This window comes from Gymnodraco acuticeps, unplaced genomic scaffold (genome assembly GCF_902827175.1).
Source record: "Gymnodraco acuticeps unplaced genomic scaffold, fGymAcu1.1, whole genome shotgun sequence".
Classification (NCBI taxonomy): Eukaryota; Metazoa; Chordata; class Actinopteri; order Perciformes; family Bathydraconidae; genus Gymnodraco; species Gymnodraco acuticeps.
In genome coordinates, this window is record NW_022989937.1 from 302,902 (window position 1) to 320,459 (window position 17,558).

The 17,558-nt window shown below is 41.8% G+C and overlaps 1 protein-coding gene across 15 annotated transcripts in view; it reads right to left on the minus strand.

Moving 5' to 3' along the window:
* kiaa1109 (KIAA1109 ortholog) overlaps positions 1 to 17,558 on the minus strand; it is a 153,708-nt gene that overhangs the window by 19,940 nt on the left and 116,210 nt on the right. For 12 of the 15 annotated variants that reach the window (XM_034210023.1, XM_034210026.1, XM_034210036.1 and 9 more), the window contains 5 exons: positions 15,102 to 15,239; positions 11,846 to 12,109; positions 10,079 to 10,232; positions 2,147 to 2,304; positions 1,201 to 1,390 (listed from right to left, as the gene is read on the minus strand). In XM_034210023.1, the coding sequence (XP_034065914.1) occupies positions 1,201 to 1,390; positions 2,147 to 2,304; positions 10,079 to 10,232; positions 11,846 to 12,109; positions 15,102 to 15,239 (904 nt within the window). The remainder of the gene's footprint in view (positions 1 to 1,200; positions 1,391 to 2,146; positions 2,305 to 10,078; positions 10,233 to 11,845; positions 12,110 to 15,101; positions 15,240 to 17,558) is intronic. The other 3 variants (XM_034210028.1, XM_034210037.1, XM_034210025.1) reach the window with 1 other exon arrangement.

A 17,558-nucleotide genomic window follows, 5' to 3' on the forward strand; every position in this document is an offset into this window, starting at 1 on the left:
CAAAGAGTGAATGCAGCCCTATATGCACTGCAATGCAAATAAATGGGCCCCGGTGCGCCTGTGTTATTTGCATGTATTTAAATTGGGTAATGTGCTTATATCAGGCGCAGATTGTTCCCCTTTCTATTCAAATTAGCCTTTGTGTAAAGTACACAAATACAGTCCAATTCACATAGACGGCACTAATAACCACTCGCAGTGACAGTGAAATATTAGAGGGTTACAGGTAAATGAAGCACATTTATATGGGGGGTCACGGCCAGACTTTCCACTGTTCATGGCAGACTGTTGGAAGCGTTGTCATGCTCCACTGAAACTCATTTATTTTGGGATGTAATGACAGTTGCTTCTTGAAGAATAAATGAGCATAGCTCCCCTACATGTCGTTTTTTGAAGATACATGACAGAAATGAGGGAAGAAAGATTGATACATTAAAACATCCTATCCTTAAGAAGTGTCTGCCGCCTCACACCTTAGACTCAGAGAAACAGATCTCAATCAGAGACATGGCTCCTATACATTATTTTCCTCTTTTCTGGCACGTTTTGTCAGCTTTAAAAATGCCTGGTACACCACGGGATAGCTCAGCGGTTAGAGCTGGCAGCCAATAAGCAGTCAGCGCTGCCTAGCCATCAGACATGAGTGGAATATTTACTGACAAAACGTGAAAATATTGTACACGTGTCTTAACCACAGATTGTATTTCAGGCATCTAACCAAAATCATGTTCAAAACACCCTTACTTCAAGATGTAAGGACAGGAAGTGGTAAAATGCCACAAGTCTTTTCCGTGTTTCAGGAATAATTTCTGCACCACTCTATATCTTTACCTGTAAGCATCACATTATCCCCTCTGTCCCATTTCATTCAGTAGTGTCCCACCGGCCCTGCTATGTAGTCTCGCACTGCACTGCATTAAAACACCTCAAACAACTTTATACTTTGCTACATGGATAATTATGATCAGATGCAAACATTCTGATTCATATAAATAGTTTTTTGTCAGACCTTGCTGCTAGAAAAGCAATTGCAAGGAAATGGTGTTAACCGGACAGCCCATCACTGTAAGACTGGTATGATGATATACATAAGTCTTTGTTTTGTTTCTGGAGAATACGTTTAAACTGGTCTAAAAAGTATATATTTTGAGGAGCAGAGGCGTTGTGTAGCATTAAGAGCTTCTGCAGACGTCCCCACACCTTTTCTCCGACAGGCTGGTGTCCACGGTGCACAGGTTGACCTTCCACTCGTCCTGCAGCTGCAGGTCAGCGTTACTGAAGACCCCCATCAGGATGCTGGAGCCCATGTAGTCCACCCGTGCCTCTGTAGAGCCCATGGTGATCTGGATCTTATGGCTAGGCTGCTGGTTGGGGTGTTCCGAGATGTGGGCTGGAAAACAGAGGGTGATTGGTTAACACTGTAGGGTAGATTGACTGATCTAACATGAGAGCAACCTATCGGGGTTCTTTCTACGACATGGCCACGCCCCTTTTTGGGAGAAAACATTCGCTGTCATTTGACTAGCGGTAAATACAGATTCTGAGGTTTTCACAACTCACATAAAAAGATTCAAAGTACCAAGCATTTTTTTGTTATCTACAAGGAACCCAACTAAGGTGGTCGATTAGGCAAACAATTATATAACGTAATTTCAGACTGATGATCGGCGCCAATATAAGGTTAAATTCAAATATTGTCATACTGATATTTTGTACAAACTGAAAAGTCCACTGAGACAAATGTAACATTTGTGATATTGGATTATATAAATAAACATTGATTGATTGATTGATTGAAATCAATCGTGGATTTATGTCCTGTCAGTTTACCAATATCTGGACCACTTTGAGAAACACTGTCCTACATAATACACTTAACTAAAAAACATCTTATGTATTTGCATTTGATATTGAGGAAGTCCAAAAGTAACGGAAAGTAATCAGGTTATAATACTCTTATATTGTGCTATTCACAATAATCACTAGGTTACATGACATGTTGTTACAAGTAACTAGTGATTGTAACAGAATACATTTTTAAAGTAACCCTCCCAAACCTGTTTGGAGCTCAGGTTTATATCTAGTATACGGTCTTCTAGAACAAGAGTAGCAGGAAATGTACAGGGTTGTTGCTTTGTTTACTCACAGACCATCTCCAGGGTGTTCACGTCTATGTTGCCGCCCACCACCCCGCCCTTGGAGTCGAGCTTGGAGCGGCCGAGGCCCACGGACATGCTGATCTCTCTGTCCCGGTTGCTTCCCACCGACAGCCGGCCCTGACTCTTTAGCCCGCTCGTGGTCCAGCTGCAGGGCAAACAGATGGTGAGCGCTCGCTAATAATGTACGAGAGCTCAACATGAAACATGAAGGACTCTGGTTGCGAGAACTTGCACGGGAATAAACACAGGAAACTGGAAAAGGAAAGATCAGCAAGCCTTGATAGTCAATGTGTAAGCGTTTTAGAAAAACATGCCGATATGAATGAATGACGTTAAACAGAACCTTCGATGTACAGAGTGCTGTAAAAGGACTTCAGCAGAAAAAACTAAAACTACAGACAATGAAGGAAATGAGTGTTACCATTATCAAAACATTATTACATTAATACTTTTAGGAACCAACTGAAGACCCACCTTTTTAATTTTGCTTTAATGTGTGATTGAATGTATTCTTATTTTATTCAGTCCTGTGTTCATTGACTTCTGCTAGTATTAAAGGGACTATATTCTGCTCATTTTCAGGTTCATGTTTGTATGTAGTGTCTCTACTGTGACGTGTCTCCATGCTTTAATGCTCAAAAGCTCTTTATTTTTCTCATACTGCCTGTGCTGCAGCACCTCTTTTCACCCTCTGTCTGAAACCAGAGCCCAGTCTGCTCTGATTGGTTAGCTGGACTGCTCTGTTGTGATTGGTCAACTGCTTAGAGATGTCCCGCTCCTTAGCATATCCTATGAAATGTGTTTGAGCACTAGCCAATGGAAGCGCAAATGTTACGTAATGTGATGTCACTGTGTTACTGAAGTAAACAAAGGAGTCCAATGGAGGTGTTTCAGGCAGGGGGGGGGCATTGAAGACATTACATTACATTGCATTTAGCTGACGCTTTTATCCAAAGCGACTTACAATAAGTACATTCGACCAGGAAGACACAACCTTGAAGAAAACAGAATCATATAAGTACATCAGGTTTCATAGAGCCAAACATTTCAATTGCTACTCAACTGGCTTTAGATAAGCCAGTCCTTTATTAGTATATAAGTGCTATGTTAATAAATCTATCGCTCGAAGTGGAGTCGAAAGAGATTCGTTTTCAGTCTGCGCCGGAAGATGTGCAAGCTATCTGCTGTCCTGATGTCAATGGGGAGCTCATTCCACCATCTTGGAGCCAGGATAGCAAACCCACGTGTTTTTGCTGATGGGAACTTGGGTCCCCCTCGCAGCGAGGGTGCAGCGAGTCGTTTGGTTGATGCAGAGCGGAGTGCACGTGCTGGGGTGTACGGTTTAACCATGTCCTGGATGTACGAAGGGCCAGATCCATTCGCAGCATGGTAAGCAAGTACCAGTGTCTTGAAGTGGATTCTAGCAGTTACCGGAAGCCAGTGAAGGGAGCGGAGGAGCGGAGTGGTGTGGGAACATTTAGGAAGGTTGAAGACCAGACGAGCCGCTGCATTCTGGATGAGCTGCAGAGGTCGGATGGCACATGCAGGTAGACCAGCCAGGAGGGAGTTGCAGTAGTCTAGGCGTGAGATGACGAGAGCCTGGACCAGAACCTGAGTCGCTTTCTGTGTCAGCTGGGGACGTATCTTCCTGATGTTGTAAAGCGTGTATCTGCAGCAACGGGTTGTAGCAGCGATGTTTGCAGTGAAGGACAGGTTGTTATCTAGGGTCACACCCAGATTCCTTGCAGTCTGAGTCGGGGAAACAACTGAGGTGCCGATGTTGATTGTTAGGTCAAGAGTGGGACAATCTTTTCCCGGGAGGAAAAGCAGTTCAGTCTTGTCAAGGTTGAGCTTGAGGTGATGATCAGACATCCACTGAGAGATGTCAGCTAGACAAGCAGAGATGCGTGCGACGACCTGGGTCTCTGAGCGGGGAAAGGACAGAATTAATTGGGTGTCATCAGCGTAGCAGTGGTATGAAAAACCATGCGGGCTAATGACTGATCCGAGCGAGTTTGTGTACAGGGAGAAGAGGAGGGGACCAAGAACAGAGCCCTGAGGGACCCCTGTAGTTAATTGACAAGGGTCGGACTCAGACCCTCTCCAAGTCACCCTGTAGGTACGGTCTTTGAGGTATGAGGTGAGGAGGGAAAGTGCAGAGCCTGAAACTCCAAGTTTTTGGAGAGTGCGAAGGAGGATCTGATGATTCACCGTGTCGAATGCAGCAGACAGGTCCAACAGGATGATGACAGAGGAGAGGGATGCAGTTTTGGCAGTGTGCAGTTCCTCAGTGACAGCAATGAGAGCAGTTTCTGTGGAGTGACCTGCCTTGAAACCAGACTGGTGCGGATCCAGAAGGTTGTTCTGATGGAGATAACAGGAGAGTTGTTTAAAGACAGCGCGTTCAAGTGATTTAGACAGGAACGGGAGTAGAGAGACAGGCCTGTAGTTTATAACATCAGACGGGTTGAGAGTGGGTTTCTTTAGGAGAGGGTTTACTCTTGCCTCCTTGAGACTGTTTGGAAAGTGACCAGAAGTTAGAGAAGTGTTGATGAAATGGGTGAGAAACGGTAGAATATCAGGAGTGATAGTCTGAAGGAGGTTTGAAGGGATAGGGTCCAGAGGACAGGTGGTAGGGCGGGCAGAGGTAATGAGGGTAAGAACCTCACTTGGAGAGAGAGGGGAAAAGGAGGTTAGTGTGTGGGTGGAAGGAGGGTCTGGTGACCCAGCGGTGAGTAAAGGTGAGTCAGAAAAAGAAGAGCGAATATCATCAACCTTTTTTTCAAAGTGGGTAACAAAGTCGCTTGACAGAAGGGAGGAGGGGGGAGGGGCTTTTGGAGGGTCCAAGAGGGTGGAGTAGATGGAAAATAGTTTTTTGGGATTGGAATAGGAAGATTGGATCTTATCTTGAAAGAAAGTGCTTTTTGCCTGAGAGATCGAAGCCGAGAAAGAGGAGAGGAGAGCTTGATAGGTTAGGAGGTCGTCACGGTGTTTGGATTTCCACCGTTTCCGCTCTGCTGCCCTAAGGACGGTTCTATTAGCACGCAGTGCGTCATTTAGCCAGGGAGCAGGAGGGGACTGACGAGCCTGCCGAGTGGATGAGAGAGTAGAGAGGAGAGTTTCTGCAGCAGAGTTTGGAGGTAGTAGTTGGAACGAGTCAGAGGAAGGGAGCGCTGAGAGCACCGATGAGACAAAGGTAGAGGGGGAGAGGGAACGAAGGTTACGGCGGACAGGTGCAGGATGAGAAGAGATTAGTTTGTTATGTTTGGAAAGGGGTAGAGAGAATGAAATGAAGAAGTGATCAGATATGTGGAGCGGGTTTACAGAGAGGTTAGAAGTAGCGCAGTTCATGAGATCAAGGACATTGCCAGCTTTATGAGTCGGTGGGGATGGAGACAGTGAGAAAGCAAAGGCGGTTAACAGAGATGTTAGTTCGTCTATCTTCCGCGTCTGGAGGTTGAAGTCTCCGAGAAGTACAGCGGGAGGGCCAGTTTCAGGGATGTGTGAGAGGAGATTATCTAATTCCTCCAAGAAGTCCCCCAAGGCGCCTGGTGGACGGTAGAGAACAACAATGGTTAATTGTATAGGATGGGTTACTGTGACGGCATGGAATTCAAAGGTGGAAGGAGTGAAGTTAGGTAGCTTGAAGAGGGAAAAGCTCCATTTGGGAGAGAGCAGGAGACCAGTGCCACCTCCTCTGCCAGTTGGTCTGGGTGTATGGGAGAAGGAATATGCTGTGGAGAGAGCTGCTGGGGTGGATGTGTTGAATGGAGTAATCCACGTCTCAGTGAGAGCAAGGAAATCCAGAGACTGCAGGGAGGCGTAGCCAGAGATGAAGTCAGCCTTAGGAACAGCTGACTGGCAATTCCACAGGCCACCTGAAACTAGATGTTGGATCTCAGTGGAGCACGTGGGATAGACGAGAGCAGGCCGGTTATAGCGATTAGGAGATACACGGGGCCAGTGATAATTGCGAGAAGACACATAAACAGGAATGGAGAAAATACACATGATTATAGCATGAGGGGCTAGAAAACTAAAGAAAAGAGAAATAAGACACCAGCTCAAGACCATTTACATGCACACCAACGTATACAAAACATTACAGGAAAGGGAAAACCCAAAAAGCAGAATAGGGACCCCTTCTTTATGTAATGTAGCATTATAAAATACAGCCTACTTTTGAATCTTTAAGTCAGTAGTGGACCAGTGTAGGAAAATAACCTGCTGTGACACTGTAATTACTTTTTTTTACTATAATACCCTGAAGACTAAATGGCATTGGGATTTGAAGCTTGAAACCAGTTAATACCAAGCTATATTAAAACAATATGTTTTGAGCCCTCTTTTAAACTGTCAGCAAGTCTTACATTTAAAAGGCATCATTTTAGGGCATGCTTGCAAACAGTAATATCCCTTAAGGTTTTTGTGTGGAGCTGTAGAGGAGTTTGTAAATGATAATTAAACAGTATTAATTATGTCTGTTACATAATGTAGGCAAGGCTGTGCAGTGTCCACTAACTAAGATACAGACTTTCAAATCAATGGTAAGAGAGGCAGGGTGTTTTTGTTTAATATAAAAGAAAAACAATACAAATGAATGAAATAGGAATGAATACTTGGTATTTGCAATAGTTGGTTTTGGTAGACTTTTATTAATAAAGGTCTCCTATTATGCTATTTTTAGGCATATATTATGGGTCTCAGATATATACAAATATATAAAAAAACATGTCTATGAGGTGTTTTGCTCAAAATACCAAACAGATCATGCATTTTAGACATCCCTCATATCCCTCTATTTCAGCCCCGTTAGAGAAACGCTGATTCTGGGTCCTTAGCTGGAAAAAAATAAAAGAGGAAGGGGAGCTAATGCCTGATCAGAATTCTATGAGATACAGCTAAATGCTGTCGTGATTAAACGCCATATAATGTTCCAAACCACATCAAGGATTATTTCTGAAACAGCATGGAGATCAAATGCTTTTTCTCTTGCCGGTTTACCACAAGGTGAGTTCCTTTTTGTATTTCCTGCATTTTTACACATACTCTCTCCAGTACAGGTTAGCTCTGAGTGTGAGCGATGCTTGCTAATGTAAACAAAGACCATATTACTTCCAAAACAGTCGAGCATTGTTCCTGATAGCAACGTTTCTGATAGTGCCGTGGGTCCACATTTCCGATATTACGTCATATCTACATATTTATGTATAAAGGACACTAAAAAGTGCCTTTTGCATGATAGGAGACCTTTAAAGCTATTTACTTAATCTTTCATTCTCATTGGTCATTTTGGACATTCAAGGGGTCTGTTATTTTCAACAGACTGCTGCTAAGGAGAACATACTATTGATAAGGAGGATCATGGGACAATGTGCAGTCATATCAATCCACAGAAAGAAGTCCGGTCAATTTAACGTCAGTTGTGGACAACAAACAACTGCACCCAGTGAAAAAAAAGACAAACAGCGCAAGATAAGGGAAGAGATTACAAGACAGAGCGCTGGGTGTCAGATAAATAAACAGAAGAACACGGACAGGAAGTAAACACTAATGGGAACACGGTATGGGCTCCGGCAGTGTTTAAAACCCTTTCATGCATGAATTATGAAAGCCTCAGTCAGGATTTTTTTTACCAAGTGTTATTATTGCTCTTGGGACATGAAAAACAAGATTTGAACTTTTTTTTTTTTAATCTAGTTTTTTCAAAGAGATTTTTATATGTCCACTCAGGTCCACATGCGTTCATAAGTATATTGATTTACAGCCCAAAAAGATATTGCAGATGAAGTATTTTCAAGAATAACCAGGGCCAGGGGCCAATTTCAGGCCCCACGCACAGTTATTTGATGAGTGCTACTGGAGCCTCGCAGCGGCGAAACCGTGCCGCGCCACCCTAATTGCGCCACATAAGCGCGCCTCAGATGAGGCCCCCCTCCGCAAGGTGTGGCCCCCTCCACAAGGTGAGGCCCCACACAGTCTGCATGATCTGCCTGTAGGGAGGGACGGCCCTGGGAACAACAGCAGCAGTACCAGTATGAATTGTAGTTGAAATATAGCCAGTGATGCATGACGTCCACTGTAGTGGACAGGTGGTTAATCATGATTTCCTGCAAACATAAAATCAATACTTTGATAATTTATGAATTATATGATTCCTTAGTTGTTACTTGATGTCACCAAAGTTTTTATACCTGCAGGGGACGCTTTCCATAAAAGGATTGGCAAGATATAGGTGGGTGACATGGTCCATGTGGCTTTCTGTCGTCCATCTTGGTTTAGAGACATGTATCATGCACTTACACTGACTTGGCACTGAGTAGCAGTGTATGGGATGATGCAATAGGGTCCTATGTAGTGGCTGATGGTGCAACTATGCAAAAAAAAAACATGCATATACAAGAAAACACCTTTTGAAAAGCTGTCCACTGTAGTGACCTCTCTGCATGAAAGGGTTTTAAAGACTGGCTAATGGAAAATAAAATGTGAACAGACTTGGACAGTTAGAGAATACCTCGATCAGTGCTGCCGTCATTTAAAGTTAAGTTGCTGTCGCCGCAGTTCCGACCCATTCTTTTAAATCAGTAAAAACAATCTGAATCAATGTTGTGAGTCAAGATGTTGGTTCATTTAGATAGTAGCCGTGTAATAGGCTTCACGTCGGGATCCTGCTCACCCTGACGGTGTTCTTCAAGACATCTTGATGATTATTGATGGAATGGTTTATTTCAAAGTTTAGTCAGGAAATATTACAACCATGTCAAATTGGGTTAATGGCAGCAAATAATATCAACTGTTGACAACAGATGCCATACATTTAGATAAAACATGATCATTCAATGAAAGTTGTGATTGTTATAATTTCTTGCAAAGAACTTAGAATGGAACCATCCATGTTTTTTTGTTGTTGAGACAATTAGACCAAATTCCAACATTTAAAAATACTGTATGTGACACTGTTATTTCAACGTGTCACATACATATGTCTTTATCAGGACATTCGCTTGATTTTTTTGTTTTCCTGTTTTAAAACAAGACTACACCTATTCCGGAGTATTCTCATGGCGAAAGAATGTTGTGAAGTGCTAAATAATTTAAACCACAGAGCGTGAGAGTACCTCCACTTTGTGAGGAAGAGGCAGGAGACTTTTGTGAGCACAGACCTTTCCAGAGAGGAAGATATCTTTTACCTTTACAATGACAGAGAGCTTATAAAACAGAACAGCTCTGGTTATGAATGTGTTGTTTTCCCTCAATGAATCAGCGAGACTTTTCTGCAATTCGGCCATAACTGTAGCAATGAAAGCTGTAACAGCTGCATATCCTAGTGACCGTGAAACACCTCGGTGTATAAGAGATGAATAGAGCCCATAAGTGTGGGCGCTAAAGGACCTTAAGGGCTGTAATATCAGTGCAGCAGGAGATAAAAGTGTAATATGCAGCAAGGAGACTCCCCATAGAAGTATTTCGCTACCCCAGTGTTCATGTAGCAGCTGATTACGCCTACAAATGAGTGTCCAGCTTAGCCAATACCTTTCTGAGTTTACAGTTTAATATTGACCATTCATTCTCTTACACTAAAGGTGTAATTTTGACACCGTCTTATATAATGTGATCTGTGTGTACAAACAGCAGGATTCACATTCAGTCACTCACTGAGTAACACCTTATATAATTTCTGTTTGTTTTCAAGCGTTCATGCTGAGCTAAGCAAGCCATCTCCTGGCTGTGGCATCATATTATTTTACATCACATTACATGTGCCCAAAGCTTTTACATATCCTCAATACTGTTGAGCAAACCCTTGCCCAGGGACACAACGACAGATCATTCCATCTATCTATAACTCTAAACTAATAACGAAGATATTTCCACACAATGTCATGACAGTAAAAGGAAGAGAAATGATGACCACTCACGTATTGTTTCCCATGACGTTGCTCATGTTCATTTGGACGGTGAGCTGTTTCAAGTTGATGGCGAACACCACCAGTGTCTCCCACGGCGCACCCTGCGGACCTGCTGTCTTGCCATTTTTACTGAAGGAAGGGGTGGAGGTTTTTGTCACAGAGTCTAGAAGAGAATGAACAAAGATTAGGAGAAAAGAGATTTGATGTGTTATAAATTTGGTTGCTAACAAGTGAGTAAATAAGACTTAAAAACCTCATCACGCCGGAAATAAGCCACCTTTAGCTATATGTTAGGGGAGTAACGGTTCACAAACATTTCGGTTCGGTACGTACCTCGGTTTTTAGCTCACGGTTTTGTAATTATTATTAAACTGTTAATAATGTATTCACTCAAATAAATACAGAATATAATAAAACATTAAGGTGCAGCTTTTCGATGAACTGAAATAATCTGTATTTGAACTGTACTGTGCTAGTACCTAAGCAGCCAGCTTGACATTAGGACTTGCTTGTCATTGTAATTTCATGTTTTTTTAAAGAAAAATGAACTTGTCCACATTGCTTGCCGAAAGGGCAGATCTGCTGGCACTAACAATGTCTCCTGCTGTGGAGAACACCCTCTCTAGGGACAGAGGTAGCAGATACAGTACAGCCAGGTAGTGCTTTGCTACCATGGCAACATAAGGATATTTGGTGTTTGTAATAGCTTTGGCTCGGTCTGAACTCTCTGCGAGTGGTGGAGGCTTACATGCTAGTGGGAGTCGGGTTTGCACTTCAGTCTTTTTTCTTTTGGTACCGGTGATATTCACGTTCGGGTGATGCCTTTTCAAGAGTGTGCAAGTTTGATGTATTGCCAGCCGCGTAACCAATTTTAGTTGAACAATGCCGACAAACAGCTTTGGCTCGGTCCACCTGTCTTTGTCCGTCATCCTTGTACGTAACTGCGAAACCAAAATGTTCCCAAACCGGAGACTTCAATGATGCTGGAGGATTTTCGAGCTCAACTTTCTCTGCGTTCGCCATTTCCTCAAATTACTGACTAAATTTGAACGCATCCCTGTGACCAGCTCTCATAGTATGCCTCTCGTCCAATGAAATGACTTGGTCGCTCTATGACGCGTTGAACCCATGTTGAACCCAATGTGAGCAAATTACTCGTTTTTAACGTTATATTCGTTCGGTACACTTCGGTACACACGTGTACCGAACCGAAGGGCCTTTACCAAATAATTTCGGTACGTGTACCGTTACACCCCTACTATATGTGAAGTCATTCAACTGTGATGAAGTTCATTTATAACCTCATTTGAGCTCTTTTGCAGCAATGAACCTTGTGGAAAACAGTTGGATGGTTAGATCACGTTTTGTTTCAAGGAAATATGTCATTAAATGTCCCGCACATGCTTCATTTTGTCTTAAAAACAGCAGTTGCTAACAAGTGAAAGGAAAGGGGAGTGCCAGACGCCTTTAGCTTAGCGGTGGTGATGCACAGCCATGCCACCGTGATGTAGTTCCTTTATAAGGTAACTTAAGCTTTTTACTTCTGACAATTGCATTAAAACTTCAAAAATCATAAAGTGATGTTAAAAGTCCTGCTGAACAAAACAAGTTAACAATCATAAATATGCGTTTACAAAATATCGTGTTTTTCTGCAATTAAAATCAATCCAAAGGAGAAATACCGATGGCTTTTTGTCGAGGGAACCAGGGAGATGCTAACTCCCGGGTTGGCCTACAAAGATGTGTCACCTATGAACCCCTCTATTAAAGTTTCACCTGAAAGACTTTTTGATTCACCTCTCCTGGGAGCGGAGGAATCTGACACGCTCCTGGTGCGTCCGGGCGCCGGGGACTTGAGGTGTCCCACGCCTCCCGGAGACATGTTGCTTCCTGCGGAGTGCTCTGAAAACACGTTTGGGGATTGAGGCATGTGCTGTGTCCCCATGCTGCCGTCCCATGTCCTCCAGGCTTTCCGGCTCGACTCCGGGGACAGGTGTTGGGTTACATTTTCCGCCGAGTCAGGGGTGGCAGGGCCAGAGGCTGAAGAAAGGTAAAGGTTGAGAGATGTATGTTAAAAGGACAGCCTTGGAAATGTCATCATGGAGCAGTGGGAGGAAATGTTGGTTGAAAAAAGGTCAGCAAGATGGGATATTAAAAAAACACAAGCCAAACCTGTGGAGATTAGGAGGCTGCCATCTGTGAAATTAGGAGTTTCCTTTCCATATTTCTTTCTATAAAATAACTTTTCCTTTTATTTCTGTTGCCTGGAGCGTTTTTTTTTACTTGAAGGCCAAGCTATTGGAGCAATACTTTAATAAAACGTCAACAATGGACTAGGGCTGGACAATATAACATTATTATTTCCATATTGGGAAATCGGATTACTTGAAATCGTAATAGACCTTGGATATCGTCATTTCATAATATGGCATAAATGTTCCTTGTTTTAAAAGCTGCATTATGGTACATTTATGTAATTTCCATGTTTACTATCCATTAGCAAATGACTGTGTGACAACATACAGGCAGTGGATGTACCAGTGGCCACTGGTACTGGTGCTAAATGTAGTGAGAAGAAATACAAAAACATATTATCTGACAACAGTCTCCACTTTTGTTACAAAAACAAATCCATCAGTTTTCCGGAACCTTTTAGAACTGCTATTTTCCCAAACACATCCTTCCTAAAATAACACTTGATCATAACTCCATTCTCAGAAACTCCCTGAAGATTTTTAATCCAATGAAATACCTTCTCTGGATTGTCTCAGTATCACCCCTGAAGAATACAATCACCAGTTCAAACTGATGGACAGTGTGAAGGGGAAGCACACTGTGCTGTATTGGAGATCGTTACATGGATAATACAAGGGCCTCATTCCTTCAGCTACAAACTCAATATCAGCTTCCTCTACCACATTTTTACCGCTACCTCTGACTACTTTTAAATCCAAGCTGAAGACTTTTCTTTTTGTCGCTGCTTTTAATTGAATTATTCATATCTTAGACTGCACTGTAACTTTTATCCATGTACTTTTTCTTTTAATGTTTAATTGAACTATTCATATCTTAGACTGCACTGTAACTTTTATCCATGTATTTTTTCTTTTAATGTTTATTTTATCAGCTTTTCTTTTTAATGACTGATTTTGCCTACCTTTAAGTCACGCATTTCAAATGGGAGTGTTTCCCAGAAAAGCCACATTTTTATTATGTACTTCTCTCACAACCAATCGAAGGTCGGTGGCTAGATGTCCAGCCTCGTGTCAATATGTCCTTGGGCAAGATACAGTCGGATAAGGTTACAAAGACTGGAAATTAGCTATATCAATGCAGTCCATTTACCACATGTTGCTAAGAAAATATTTGTTTAACATATGGAACTCACAAAACTCTGTCCTGTTTTTTACATTGCTCAAGGACACCTGACTGAATAACTCACAACATCTTTGGCTATGTTTTATATGCCTTATCGAGGAGTTATTATTTCTTTCTCCATTTACATGGAAGAGCCAGTCTCCTATTGAGTTGTCTGACAGCTTTGCTAGATCTTTGGAGTTCTACATATAAATACCCTGTCTTTCCTTTTTTCTTTCTTTTATGTTATTGCGATAGGAATCTAGATATCATGTTAGATTTTGGATATTGTGATGTCACATGTGTTCTCTCTGGTTTTAAAGGGGCCCTTTATTTTTCTCCTACTGCCTGTGCTGGAGCACCTCTTTTCACCCTCTGTCTGAAACCAGAGCCCAGTCTGCTCCGATTGGTTAGCTGGCCGGCTCTGTTATGATTGGTCAAACGCTTAGAGATGTGTTGGAGATGTCCTGCCTCCACCAAATGCAAAATAGGGCCCATATGAAGTCTGCATTACAGTGAAGTTAATTTGGAAATGTATCAGAATTAGCTAGCTCTTCTATTATTAACACTTACCAGCTAATTCATTAAAGGGGACCTATCATGCAAAATGCACTTTTTGATGTCTTTTATACATAAATATGTGTCCCCGGTGTGTCAGGGAACTCGCAGCGTCAGAAAATAAAACCCTCCCTCTTTTCCTCCGTACCCAAATCTCTAAAAACGGGGCTACAACGGAGCGGATCCAGATTTGCGTCTGATATGACGTCATATCGGCAATGCAGACCCACAGAAACGTTGCTATCAGAAACAATGCCCGACTGTTTTGGACGTAATATGGTCGGTGTTTACATTAGCATCGGTAACACTCAGAGCTAACCTGTACAGGAGAGCATGTGTGTGAAGAAGCAGGAAATAAAAAGGAACTCACCTTGTGGTATAACCGGCAAGAGAGAAAGCCTTTGAGCTCCATACTGTTTCAGAAAGAATCCTTGATAATCCATGATATGTCGTTTCATCCCGGCAGTATTTAGTTTAGACAGTAGCTGCCGGGTCGCGCATGAGCTCAGCCCCCTCCTTTTTTATTTTTTATCAATTTTTTTTAAAGCTTTATACCCAAAATCAGCACTTTTGAAACAGGAAGTGAAATAGAGGGATATGAGGCATGGCTAGAATGGGTGATCTGTTTGGTATTTTGAGCTAAACACTTCATAGACATGTTTTTTATATATTTTTTTATTTCTATATCTGAAACCTATGCTATTGCCTAAAAATAGCATGATAGGTGCACTTAAAATTATTTTTACTGAAGATTTTTTGTCAAAAATGTAAATGGTAATATTTGATTAAATAACAAATGGTCATACCTATAATTATGTAGTTAGTATAACAATAATGATATAGAGGTATTTGATCACATTTATTTTGTGTATTTTATATCATCCCTTATGCCAAACCCTACGAAAAGCATTTAATGCTAAATAAAGCTGTAATTACTTTGTGAAAGCATCAATGGTAAACCCAACTATATAGTATGGGGATATTGGATTTTTTCTTCATATTGACCAGCCCTAAATGGTACCAGGTGCTTTTTTTTTCTTGAAACAAAAGACTAAATGAATGTACTCGAACCATCCGAAAAAGACAAGTCCAAGCCTCCGATTGGTCAGAAAATCACCTGGCAGGTTAATGGTCTGGTCTCCCAGGAAGAGGCGGCGGGCGATGCTGCGGCGGTACCAGGCTCTGGGGAAGGCCAGGATCTCACTCAGGCGCCTCATGTCGTATTTGAAGGAAGCCGAGCCAATGTCGCACACCGCTGAGGGGAGGATATTACATTTGTTCAAAAATACGAGACACACATTTAAAGGTTACTTCTTTAAACAACCCTACTGGGAAAAAAGGTGTGCATCCTGGCATTCATTCTGAAAGAAAGAAGTGTAATATGCCAACGTGACGGCCGTCTTGGTGTGTGGTGCGAGACGGGAGATGTAGTTCATTGAGCGGTTTCACACAAAAACATTTGTTACTTCACAGTTTTACGACACATTTTTTTTTTTTTTACTTGCAAAATTATCTTTTAAAAATTGAAAAACATCATATGTGTAATTCATGGCACAATTCAAACGGGATCGAAAGATAATCTTTCTCTCTCCATTGACTTCAATACATAGTTTTTCCGAAATAAGGTCCCATGGAGCTCTCCCGGAAAGGGAGGGACTTCGCCTCTATGGTTCGATTGAGAAACCCCTCCCCCAACGTCTGATCTTCATTGCCGCATAAACCCGGGAACAAAGACTCAGTATTTTACTCATATATACTGATATTATCCACTGGATACAACAAGAAACAACTAAGCACATATTTATATTTAAGAACAAATATAATTTTGGAATGGCAAAAGACATTATCTGTTGATAAAAAGTTGTTTTTCAACAGTTGAGTAATTTGTTGCATTTAAATAACTGTTTCGTCCAAACCACAGCACTGAGACTGCTCTTGTAAAGGTCTTTAATGACATCCACTTAAACACAGACAGTGGCAGAACTTCAGTGTTAGTATTATTAGATCTCAGTGCTGCGTTTGACACTGTTGACCACAGCATATTACTAGACCGACTGGAAAACTGGGTGGGACTTTCGAAAACAGTTCTAAATTGGTTTGAATCCTACTTAAAGGACAGAAACAACTTTGTTTCTATAGGTAAACACACATCTGAGTTGACAAATATGACATGTGGGGTTCCTCAAGGCTCCATCTTGGGGCCTCTTCTCTTTAACATCTACATGCTACCACTGGCTCAGATAATGAAGAACAACAAAATAAGTTACCATAGCTATGCGGATGACACACAAATTTACGTAACAATTTCACCAGGAGACTATGCTCTAATTCAAACACTGAGTAAGTGCATTGAACAAATCAATGACTGGATGTGTCAGAACTTTCTCCAATTAAACAAAGATAAAACTGAGGTAATGGTTTTTGGAGCCAAGTCAGAACGTATAAAAGTTAGCGCTGAGCTTCAGTGTGCAATGTTCAAAACAACAGATAAAGCCAGAAATCTAGGTGTAGTCATGGACTCTGACCTGAGTTTCAACAGTCACATTAAAACAGTTACTAAATCAGCCTACTATCACCTAAAGAATATATCTAGGATTAAAAGACTAATGTCACAGCAGGATTTGGAAAAACTTGTCCATGCTTTTATCTTCAGTAGACTCGACTACTGTAATGGTGTCTTCACAGGTCTCACTAAAAAATCTATTAGGAAGCTGCAGCTGATTCAGAACGCCGCTGCTCGAGTCCTCACTAACACTAAGAAAGTGGATCACATCACTCCTGTTCTGAAGTCTTTACACTGGCTTCCTGTGTGTCAAAGAATAGATTTCAAAATACTGCTGCTGGTTTATAAAGCACTGAATGGTTTAGGGCCAAAATACATTTCTGACCTCCTGCTAAATTATGAACCATCCAGATCTCTCAGGTCTTCAGGGACTGGTCAGCTTTCTGTCCCCAGAGTCAGAACTAAACATGGTAAAGCAGCGTTCAGTTATTATGCTCCAAATATCTGGAACAAACTCCCAGAAACCTGCAGGTTCGCTGCAACTCTGACTACTTTTAAATCCAGGCTGAAGACTTTTCTTTTTGTCGCTGCTTTTAATTGAACTATTCATATCTTAGACTGCACTGTAACTTTTATTCATGTATTTTTTCTTTTAATGTTTATTTTATTAGCTTTTCTTTTTAATTACATTACATTACATTGCATTTAGCTGACGCTTTTATCCAAAGCGACTTACAATAAGTACATTCGACCAGGAAGACACAACCTTGAAGAAAACAGAATCATATAAGTACATCAGGTTTCATAGAGCCAAACATTTCAAGTGCTACTCAACTGGCTTTAGGTAAGCCAGTCCTTTATTAGTATAAAAGTGCTTCGTTAATAGTTCTAACGCTCGAAGTGGAGTCGAAAGAGATGAGTTTTCAGTTTGCGCCGGAAGATGTGCAAGCTATCTGCCGTCCTGATGTCAATGGGGAGCTCATTCCACCATCTTGGAGCCAGGACAGCAAACCCACGTGTTTTTGCCGATGGGAACTTGGGTCCCCCTCGCAGCGAGGGCGCAACGAGTCG